Source organism: Cygnus olor, chromosome 9, assembly GCF_009769625.2.
Source record: "Cygnus olor isolate bCygOlo1 chromosome 9, bCygOlo1.pri.v2, whole genome shotgun sequence".
NCBI lineage: Eukaryota > Metazoa > Chordata > Aves > Anseriformes > Anatidae > Cygnus > Cygnus olor.
In genome coordinates, this window is record NC_049177.1 from 21744828 (window position 1) to 21756212 (window position 11385).

Genomic DNA, 11385 nt, shown 5'->3' on the forward strand with positions numbered 1-11385 from the left:
TTTCCCTGGGCCTGAAGCCCAGCTCACACCAGTTATTTGAACTGAGATAATGTCCCTGGGAACAGATGGGATTCGGTATCAACGTAATTAAATTGCTACAGCCTCTAGTAAGGACAGAGCTAGATCTCCATCTTATAGTTTTAATCAAAGAGACTGACGACCACAGATCAGACTCTTATTTTAGCTCAGAGCATGATGCCTTGTGGACTTCAGCACGCCCAGGCAGTGCTGGGGCTGTACTTCCACTGTCCCAGTGGGTTTCTAACTCTCCCAGATGTAGGGAGTACCATGAACCCCTACCCTGGTGCAAGCCACTGTCAGGAACATTGAAAGAACCATACAGGAGGTTACTCGGGTTTTAAATGTTCCCCCAAAACAAGAGGCACACTGAGCTCCATGGCAAAATCTCTTGTCCTGAATTGTTTAAAAAAAAAACACTTCAAAATCATTGGGAAATCTTTGTCATGGAAAAGCCAGCTATGGAAACACACAGGAAGGAAGGAAAAAGAGAAGGCAGCTTTTGCAGATACTCTGTTATTTATTGTACAGTATTTCACTTAAAGTACAAAGGCATCATCAGTACTCACCAGAATTGTGCTGTAACGGGTGCATTATGTTGAGTTAAAAACGTGCTACTTTAATGATGCAAGACAGAACATAAACTTGTGGGAGAAAAGCAAAGATTTTTTAAAAATGTAAAAATACCTTTTTAGTAACTGATCTGTACAAAGGAAAGAAAAAAAGAGAAGGAAAAAAAAAAAAAACACCATGAGAATGCAGAGATTAGAGCCCTCAAAGTCATTTGAAACTATGTACAGAGGCACTGTTATTTACCGTGTGGTTAGGACTTTGGGTTCTGCTTCCTTCATACTGATGACCGGGGGAGTGCAGGAAATACTGTTACTAAAATGATCAAATCCGTACAAAAGTATTTACAGAGAAAGACAGAAAAACTTCTCTACTCTTCCGAAAGAGAAACATTTGCCTGGTTGGAGGGTTGCAGCCTTCCTTCCTGCCCTCCCACCCGAACCTTGCCAAATAGCAGTGACCTTGAACAGGGGAAAGCAAAGAGCTGCTGGAGGCCTCTCAACAGCAGAGAAGTGTCTCTCTCGTGTCTGTTTTGTTGCTTTAAACTCTCCTATAACCAGGTGAGCTAGGCAGTAAAATAAAACCCCTAAACCCCACCCGAAGGCCCTGAACCATCCGAGCCATCCCGGCTGCCGGAAGATGGGGCAGGTGCTGAGGATGAAACAGGCAGGAGGGAGGGGTTGGGCTGGCCGGGGCGTCCTTTCTAGAGAAGGGTTGGGACAACGCAGGTGGGGACGGGAACACTTGGAACCACCGGGCAGTGGGGCTGCTTTTCTAAGGTCTTCCCCCGGGGGCCTGGCAGCGGCGCCTGCCAGGAGAAGCGAGTGCAGTGCATGCAGTGCCAGCAGCCAACGCGCCCGGCAGCGGCCGTGGAGGTGCCGGGGACCCTCACACGTGGGCGCTCTTAGCGTGGGTCGGGGAGCTGGAGCCCGAGGCGTAGTAGAAGCGGTTTTCGCCGAAGGTCTGGGCGTCCCCCGAGCAGCAGACGATGACGCAGCCACCGAAGAGGCAGAGGGCAGAGCCGATCCAGCCCGTGTACAGCGAGTAGCCGAAGCTCATGATGGTGGTCTCGCGGTGGGCGCAGACGGGGAACCAGATGGTGGCAACGACACCGCACATGGCTGGGGAGACAGGAGGGGAGAGTCACTGCAGGCCCGGACCCACACTGACTGCGGGCACACCAAGGGCGCCCAGAAAGCATCCGTCGGCCCCTGACGTCCCGAGACAGACCCACAATATGCAGCTGTTGCTCTGATAACTGTGTGCAGCTTGGCTTTAACCTCCTGCAGTTCATTTTGGCCCCAGAGCACAGAGAGGAAGCCTGTCCCTGGGGCTGCGCAGTCCCCACGGCGGGACTCAGCATCGCTCTTTGTTTGGGTGCTCCCAGAGCAGGAGGCAGCGTGGGAAGGCCTGAGCTGGGCAGAGGTCGAGAGGGAACAGCAGTCTCTCCCCGACACCAACAAACAAGAAAAACCACTGCTGCTTGACACAACCTGGTACCTTACACGGGAAATGGATTTCTTCCCTAGAACAAGGGAACAGGGTGAGGAGTGAAAGTCAGCCCTGAAGGGGATGCTCTGGAGAGCCGCAGATTTAGGACCACAAAAAGCCAAACACACTGATAAGAGAGTAAAATGTGGGTCTCAGAGTTAACTCCTCTAAATCACTAATTCTGCGTGAACTCATGTGCTACAGCTTCAGCCCATGTCAATCAGCATCACTGCAGTTGTTCTAACTGAATGGCCACAAACATTTACGAAATATCCCAGTGCTTAGCAAGACAGAGCAGGGTTCACAAAATACAGGTAGAAAATGGGCAGGAGTAAAAGAAGCATCAGTGCAGGGTGTTGGTTTTTTGTTTGCTTGTTTTATGGAGTAGGAAACGTCTCCGAAATCTGGAAAGCAAATTCCTCTTCCCTATGGAGAATTTCTCTTGTCAAGTGGTCTGACAAACCCAGCAAGGCTTCCCAGAAACCTGTTGAAATGAATAGAAATGGAGCCTTATCCAGGGGGAACATGGTATTCAACCCACAGTCTACAAAGCAGGTTAAAAAATGACTGAGGACTTCAGGTTTTGCTCAGATTTTTCCATGAGAAGCAGGAAGGCTGCTGGGCAGGTGGCGTGTGAGGTAGATGCCCTCCGGACAGTGAAGTGTTCAAATTCAGGACTTTGCAGACAGCCAGGCTGGAGAGCACAGCGCTTTCCGTGCGTGGTGTGCTCAGAGCATAGAGAAAATAAGTGCCCTGCATCCTGCTCGTGTCACACCGCTCCTCGCCCTCACCGAGGGTCCTTCCTCCATCCTGCAAAGCCCCCGCGTGCAACAGGAGCGGCTGTGTTAACCAGCTCACAGGAGCAGGTCTTAAAACAATACTCCTTTATGGCCGGTACATCTGACAAGAATTAATCCGTCAATATTTACTTGCCTCCGGGACAAGCTGTGCAGGACTCCATCCTTGTGGCTATCAGAGAATCAGAGCAAAACAATAACAGGACTGTGGCAGCGGTACAGATTTCCACTGACTGCGTTAAAAGATATCTGGGGGCGGTGTCAAAAAGTTAAGGTTGCAAGAGGGGAAAAAAAAGGGGTGAGAGAAAAAATAAAATTGTTTAGTTAGAGCAGAGAACAAACCATAGCTCCTGGCCGGTATAGCAGAAAACCCATCCCCAATGGCTGCAGTTATTATGACAAAAAATATTTTCTTATGGAAAAGAGGAGAACATTGGAGGATGCTAATAAAGCCAGCAATAATTTTGGGCCTTCTCAAAGCAAGGACCCTGTGGCTTTGGGAGGAATTTTTGGAGAAGGCAGGGAGGGGAGAAGAGCCATTCTGCGTGGGGATCAGTCCTGCTCCCAGCTCGTGAGCCTCCAGTGCTTTAAAACAAAAATGTATCAGATGAGAATCTGCAAAGCATTCTGATGGGCTCCAGACAAAAAGTGCCTTTGTTGTCCAAAACGACACAATCATCTTTTCTTTTTCTGTCAGCAGTAAATATATATATATATTTACGTCCATAGAATATAAGAGCCTTATCTTTTGCAGCCCTCCCCCCGAGACGGGACCGAAGAAAACACTTGCGCTGGGCTGAGAAGAGCTCTCAGGGACGCTTGGACAATAGCAGCTCTTGTGCATATGGATCAGCCACATGTGAAAGCACGTTATTTTAATGCTGACAATACTAGGAAGCTGAAACACCAGCCAAGGGCTCTGCAGGGGTGGGTTTGGCCTCTCTGCCTCTGGAGGCTACCAGCTGCTGTCAGTTACCAGTGATCCCAGTTGCCAGGAGGAGGATTGCCCCGAGACAGTGCTGGGTTTCATTGCTCCGCGTGGATTGGGCACGGTAAATCCTCCTCCGAGGTGTGAAAAGGATGGTCTGGAACTGCGATATTTCATTCAGGTGCTGGGCACAAATTTCGGACTAGCATCACAGAGAAAAACTGAAGAAAAGCTGTTTTGCCAAGGAACCCAAAAGAACTGCAAAAGGCATTGTAGGGCATGTTTCAGTGCATTTTATGATAGGCTCCCTACAAGGAGAAGCTGTTTGAGTAGGAGCTGTTGCTACTTCTCTTTTGTGCTAATGCTGAGAGCCTCTGCCTCTCCCTAAAAGAGAATGAGTACAGATAGCAATGCTGTTGTTGTCAACACAGTCCAGCAGAAAATAAGAGAAGGCCTGCAAACAGAAGAAATGCTTCTTATTAGGCCAGCTAGGTTAGCTGGAAAAAGAGGCTTGTGTTGGGGCACATGCATACTGGAAAGCTCGCCTGCTTTTTGGAGCTCGAGCCTCATGAAAGCCTCTACCTACTGGGGTCACCCATCGCCATCAGCCCACGGGGCCATCAGCAGGCCTGAGTCCTTTTTGGCAATGCTCTTGCTCAATCCATTGAGCTGAATCTCTTAATATTGGGCGTTACAGGCATGGTTTAATTAGCCGGTGGAAGCACACATGGACAGAAGGTGGGGAGGATAGAGCACTACAGCCCCAGCTCAAGGGACTGTGAGTCCCTGCCAAATTCCCTGACAGTAAGTTACAAGTTATCTGCAGAAGAAAGAATGCTTCTCTTTCATGGCTGAATTTAATTATCCTGAGTTGCCAACTCAAAGTCAAGATTTCTTTTTCAAAGCAGTTGGTCTTGCAGAATGAAATAATGGATATGCGACTTTTTGTTTCTCTTTTAAAGGCAGTCTTTTTATCTTGATATCTGTGGTTGTACAAATAAATCTCATGAAGTCATTCCAGCTAAATAACATCACAGAACAGCACGGTATCCACTGAGAGTGTTGGAGTTCATGGTCTGGCCTCCAAAAGTGCAAAGCCCTGTGCACAGCACAGCAGTTGTTCAGTGGACCACACGCAGGTCTACGTATTTGCTCTGATGCCAGCTTTCGCTTCTACCTGAGCCACCTGCCCACCTGGGAACGCAGTACGTTTTGAGGCTCAAGTCACAGTTTGAGTGTTTCAGTATAAAGCAATTTATTGGTAGGACTTGATGATCTTGAAGGCCTTTTCCAGCCTAAGTGGTTCTATGATTCTGTGATTTCTTCTAGGGGGAATAATGTGGTTCACAAAGGTCTTTTAAGCTTCCCATAAGACAAAAAAAAAAAAGAAAAAAAAAACACTTTCAAACCTTGGCTTTCCTGGGGTAGAGTTCTCCGAGAGAAAGCCATTTCCAGAAAAAAAAAAAAAAAAAAAAAACTATTAATATCATTTATTTAGTACACAATAGTTAATATGGTCACTTTGTTGTGGTAATTCCCAATAACTCACATATTTTCCATCTGGTTTTCAGTCTCTCAGGTCCCTCACTTCCCCTAGGAAAATCACCACTTGGGTACCAGCAAGGGGTCCCCTGAATTAGTATCAACAACACAGGATGGGCCCGGGTTTTTCCATCAACACTAGCGTATGAAATGTTTTCATACCAGCTCAGAGCAAACCACTGCTGATGGTTGTTTTCAGCAATAAATCAATTCTCTTGGTCAGATAGGATCAAGCAAAGACATAAATACATCAGCAGGCAGGATAGGAGGGTGTGCACACATGTTGCACTCTGCAGCCTGCTATTATCAGTGGACAGAAAAATCAATGGAATATCTGAGCCCATTGTTTTCCTGGCAAGTTTTCAACTTTTTTTTTTTTTTTTGGTTCCACACTGTGTTTCAACCCCTTCTTTCCTTTTTAATGGTTACAGTGATAAACTGCCATCCCCTCCCTGAGCAACAAGCGGTGTTTTACCATGGGGCCAACTTCCACGATCACATCCCCACTCTCAATATATCTGCTGTGTTTGTGAGTGTTTTTGGATTTGATTTCTTTTAGCCAGATCTCTGGGAGCTGGGTTTGACTTCGAGGAGAAGGATGGAGCCCTTCAGGTTAGAGAGCAAACACTGAAAACCACAAGTGAGGGTTCAGTGGCCAGAGGATAAATAAGAACAGTCTAGGACTTAGTGACTTTTAAGTCAGTATTATGCGTTTTGAGGCCTGATACTCATACTTATTAAATGCTCTGGAATGGTAACACCTCGTTTTTCAAACAACAGATCATTAATCAGCTTAAATAATGTCAAAGTCCCCCGAGTTCGGTACACTACTCTCCTTCCAAAGACACTGTCTTGCTAATCAGACTGGAAAAAAAATAAAAGTGTTTGTAAAAATAAATATGGGTTCGGGCTGGTTATATTTTTTGAAAAGTTTAAGAGCAAAAGGAACACGTTAATTCTTTATCTGTAATCTGACAAAAAGAGCATTATTGTAACTGTGACTAAAACACCTTTGGGTGGTGCAGTTAGGGTGGTGTGGTGCCCAGCTTCCAGGACCTGGGGCTGCCCCTGCCCAGCTCATGCAGGACATCAGTGGTGTGAGCAAATCCCTTCTGCTGCAGATGCTCCACAACTCACAGGGGTGAAAACAGTGAGAAGACCAAATCTGACTCAAAGGGCATCTGTCTGCCAGGGTTTCTGTAAATACCCACTTGCCATTCTCACAGGATCTGCTTAGTGGGAAAGCCCGTTCTGAGGCGGAGAGGAGCCGTGCGGCTGAGCCCGGCGTGCTGGTGGCCTCACTTCTGCTCCTCCAGCTTGTGGGGCACTGCAGCTCCTCTCCTTCATGCTCTTACATCTGTTCTCCCCACCGGCATTACACCACAGCAGGAGCAGGGCAGGAGGTGGCACACCAGATCCCAAAACCCCTGGTCCACCACCACTTGTTCCTGTATAACTCAACATTGGCACAGCAATTTGTTTGCCACATCTGCTGGTCCTGTAAACCTGTTGCCCTTCTGCTGTAACCCTGTTGCTGCCCTTCAGCAAAGCAGATTTTGGGGCAATGCTCTCAGCTCCACATCTGCAGCCATGCTAAATGGGACTGATCTACAGCACAGTTCTCCTTGACCGAAACCAAAAATTCACAGTTGTCTGCTACAAAATGCGGCTCTGCTGGCACTCCCCCACTTCCCAGGACTAAGATATCAGGCAGAGCAGACTCCTCCATCTCTAAAATTTCATCCACAACAAGAAAAAACACTTTATTTCTCTGCCAAGACCAAATCTGTGACTCAACGTTTCAGGCCGACGATCAGGGCCATGTTCCCACAGCTCTCCTGCATGGCTGCTCCTGACCGGGATGTCCTGAACAGGCCCTGTCGAGCTGGTGGTAGGATTTCCAACTGTGGCAAGTGAAATGGCACATTGGTTTCACTCTCACTGTGCTTTCCCTTAGGTTTCAGACATACTGACTCGTCCTAAATGCTTCCCACCACTGCCTGCCTCATGGGCTCTTCCCCAGCTGGGTACATGCAGGCAGCAGCTCCCCAAGCTGCAGCACCGAATACCTCTTTCATGGCAGCTATATGTGGTGCCCACTTGAAAAAAATACGGAGAAGAAGAAGAAAAGACGAGGATGATGTCAGCGCTGGCTGCCAGCGAGCGGCAGAGCCGCACAAAGAGGCCACTTTCCCTCTCCCCTCCTCCTCTGCCAAACAAACGGGTAAAAACAAGGCACCGCAGCCTGTTGCTGAGATGACGAGGCCTCAAGAACATGCAGGTGTTGCGTGGAGGACAATGAGCTCCACAGTCTGAGCTGCTCAAAACAATGTCCTCCACGGGCCCCGAGGACGGGAAGAAATTCCCTGGGGAACTCGGAGGTCGGGGGCAAGGCTGGCAGGAGGCAGGGGGACACCTCCGTGCTCTCCCCTATGATGTCCCCACAGAAAAACACCCCCTGACTCGTGGGCTTCTCCTCCCACAAGGCTCAGCTAACTTTGCCCGGTGCTCCCCTTGCTCATGCCTTTGGTCGGAGCACTTGAGGCCCAGCCTGGCCTAACCCGGCCCGCTTGGAGGCTTGGAGGTGGCACCACGCAGCACCACGCGCGCCTTACCCAGGAGGATGATGAGGATTCCTCCCAGCTGGGAGCGGCGGTACTTGGCGGCTCCGGGCTCGTGGCCCATGCGGATGCAGGGCAAGACCGTTATCAGCAGGAAGATAGCAGGAAGGCCCAGGACGGAGGCGGCAATCATCAGTGCTCGACACGCTTGGACGTACCCTGTTGGTGAGGCAAGGAAATGGGATTTTGATTATTCTGCTCAAAAGGAAGAAAACTTTGGGAGAAGGTTCCTGCCTGATGAGCTCAGAACACGTGCATGGAGCATTGGAGACAGGTTCAAGCCATTGTGTGAATAAATATTGACAGTGAGACCGCAGTACCGTGGTTAGTGCATGAACAGGGTGTTCATGCTCAAAATTTTCCATGGCGTAAGGAGCACTGCCCGGAAAACACAAAGCCTTCCCAGCAAGATGTGGAGACATCATGGAGCTGGGAAATAGGGGAAGGGACAGCAAAGGAAACAGGGAGGAAGGAGTTTTCCTGAATCTCTTCAGCCTTGATTAAACAACTAGAATTTAAAGACTCGGAGATCAGCTTTCCACCACCAGATGAGGTCTGCAGTCAGGCAGAGGAGGGCTGCAGAGCTGAAGACCCAGCACTGAAACACGCAGGTCTGTCAGATACTGCCACCAGGGGATGCTGAGGACCGGGGAAAAGGAGGGACAGCAACCAGGGTCACGCACCGGGAGTCCAGCTGACCACCGGCACAGACAGAGGAAGAGAAATAACTGCACTTTGTAGAGTTATTTGAGCTCTCACAGCCAAAGCCAAGCTATTCATCTGGGCCCCTCTGGACATCACGGGTTCCCCTGGCCTTCCATCAGTCACCACTGCGCCCTTCCTGTCCCCTGCAGCAGCAGCAGACAGCACAAGGCCGTGAGGGACAACAGGGGCTGTTCAGGGCAGGCTATTTCTACTGGTCTGTAAGGGACTGTGTCAGAACATACTGAGTTCTGAGTATGTATAGCTCTCGGGACAGCCCCCACAGAGTGACAGTGCTGGCTCTCTTTCCCCTCCTGTTAACAAGATGAAGCTGCCACACGCAGACACGGTATTTTGTGATGCCTCAAAGAATAGCAACAAATGAGGGCCTCAAGCAAATCCCACCAACATATGGATAAGAGAGCAGCAATGAGGATTTCACTCTTCCTGAAAAGGCAAAGCCCAGGTATAACAAACATTTCATTGATTTTTCAGCAGGAAACTGAACAAAAGAGGTTCTCTGAGGGGTTAAGGGCAGAAAATGAGAAAACAAAGAAGATGGCAATGCCCAGTGTGGTTTCTGTGTAATCAATCTCAATCAAACATGCACACAAACACACCAGTTTAAGGACTTGGCTTAGTCAATGAAAGACTCTAAATACAATTCAGCGAGCAGGCAGAGCAAGGATGAATTTCTCTCGTGGACAGCTATGGGTCTCAGATGAGTTACAAGCAGAAGAATCTTGCTTTGTGATCTGTTTCTGCTGAAAAGAAACGTTGCTTTCTGTTGATGAAAGACTTATTTACTTATTTATTAAATTTCATTCAATACTGTTTCTTCTGGGCAAGCTTTTTCTCTCTATTCTGTGCTGTATCATGCTGAACAATAGTAGCTATAAGGGAAGTAAATCTACTAAAATATAAGTATACATGCACAGAAAGGAAGAATAGGAGCTGGTCTGAGAGATTCAAAATTGCTGAACATTGTGTAATACTGACTAGGCATTGTATCAGAGAGTATTTCAGAAATAATCTTTCTAACAGCTGTGAAATTATTTTCACAACAGTTTAAACAAATAAATAAGGAAAAATGAATGCAACAAGCTACAAGGAATGGTTATTTCTGCCTTGTCAGCTTTGGAAGGGGCACCTCTGAAATTCTTGGTGAGGTGTAATCTAAAATGTAGCAGAACAAAGAAACACTACAGAGTTAACAGTAATTTAAACAGATAAAATCATTAAGTAAAATAATTAACTGAACTTACAAGGACAGGATCACACAAAGATGGGTTTAGCTAGCTCAAATGATGTACTAACACTGATGAAACACCTTGCTTAATGTTTGCTTTGCAGTAAACTAGATGAAAATTACTATATGATTAGAAAGTATCATGACAAATTAAGTGTAGTTATATCTCTTTACTGTCTAAAAGCTCTGTCTTGTGTTAGAACATACCCAAAGGACAAGACCGTCAAGACCAATGACAATCTTTCAGAAGATTAAAAGCCATAGCAGCATTAATAATAGATGCCAAAAGATTCATTATACTCAAAATCATTTCAAGGAATAGATCCTTAACATTTGTAACAGTTCATCATCATCTCAAAGCGAAACTCAAAATACTCTCTTAGATCTCAATATACTATATATGTTTTGTGATACAACTTGGAGATGAGATGTGAAAGGAACAGCAACTGTTTATTAAGGGCAATGATTGATAGCATTAAGTGGATTTGAATAGCCAGAGATAACACGTCATACCTAGGCACGATTAAAACCAGGTAGAACTTAATGGGTATCATGTTAAGGGCTATCACTCAAATTCCTTAGCATACTTAATGGACCATCTTCTGGGCTGGTGAAGTAGAAGGAGCTTCGCCAGCATTTCACTCCAAGGCAGGACCGCACGGAGCAGCGCCTCGGGGCAGGAGGGACGAGGGCACGGATGGGGACACGTACCTGGCAGGATGAGGATGTCCACGAGTGGCTTGCAGTGATAGAGGCCTGTCGCCATGACGCAGTCTGCCCACAGCCCCTTGGACCCCAGCTCGTCCATTTTCCTGCAGGTGGTAATGGTGTAGCCGCACGTCACCACCCAGTCGTTGGTGGCGGTCGCCACCACCACCCCGATCCACCCTATGAAACTGCAGACAAATCCAGCCAGGTGCAGGCAGGTGGCCACCATGTCGACGACGCCCTGGTCTCACGAGCTGGACCCGAGAGCAGAGGCAAAGCTTTGGCAGAGCCGGCTGCGGAGCTCTGAGGGTCAGGGCAGGATGCGTGCTGCTGGGACCTGCCGCCAGCTGGGAGCGGGAGGGACTGGGCTTTGGTGGGAAGAGGTCCCCGAGCACACACATCGGGCTGCCTCTGCCCAGCTCCCTCCCTGGGAGGGGTCAGAGCTGCCTCCAGCCCCACAGCGCATGGGAGGAGCAAGGGGGGAGCCCCAACTTCTGCCAGCTCATCGCAGGGAGCTGGAGGAGGAGGAGGATGCGGACAGGGGATGCAGAATTGCCTCCGCCAGTGCTCAGATGACAAAACAGGCTACTTTCTTCACGTGCAAGCAGCCTGGCTGCTGAAAATTCAGGCTCGAGATAAAAATCGAAGCAGTGTTTTTGAGCTGAGGACAAACAATCACACTTCTGTCTCTTCATGGAAAAATAAGGCAAGAAACGTGGTGGACAGAGTTACCCGAGAGATGGAACTGATCGTCTCCCC

At 48.2% G+C, this 11385-nt stretch overlaps 1 protein-coding gene across 1 annotated transcript; it reads right to left on the minus strand.

Moving 5' to 3' along the window:
- Positions 1 to 518: 518 nt before the first annotated feature.
- CLDN11 (claudin 11) lies at positions 519 to 11053 on the minus strand. Its single transcript, XM_040567074.1, has 3 exons — positions 10630 to 11053; positions 7962 to 8126; positions 519 to 1709 (listed from the first exon to the last, which is right to left on the minus strand). The coding sequence occupies exons 1-3, from the start codon at positions 10853 to 10855 to the stop codon at positions 1477 to 1479; spliced, it is 624 nt and encodes a 207-aa protein (XP_040423008.1). The 5' UTR covers positions 10856 to 11053; the 3' UTR covers positions 519 to 1476.
- Positions 11054 to 11385: the final 332 nt, after the last annotated feature.

What these genes read in the sequence shown, in the direction of transcription:
- CLDN11 (XM_040567074.1), bottom strand. Translation starts at nt 10,855, where the DNA reads ATGGTGGCCACCTGCCTGCACCTGGCTGGATTTGTCTGCAGTTTCATA. An exon ending in GGACATCCTCATCCTGCCAG is followed by an intron (nt 8,127 to 10,629) that starts GTACGTGTCCCC and finishes CCTCACCAACAG; the next exon opens with GGTACGTCCAAGCGTGTCGA. An exon ending in AATCCTCATCATCCTCCTGG is followed by an intron (nt 1,710 to 7,961) that starts GTAAGGCGCGCG and finishes CTGTCTCCCCAG; the next exon opens with CCATGTGCGGTGTCGTTGCC.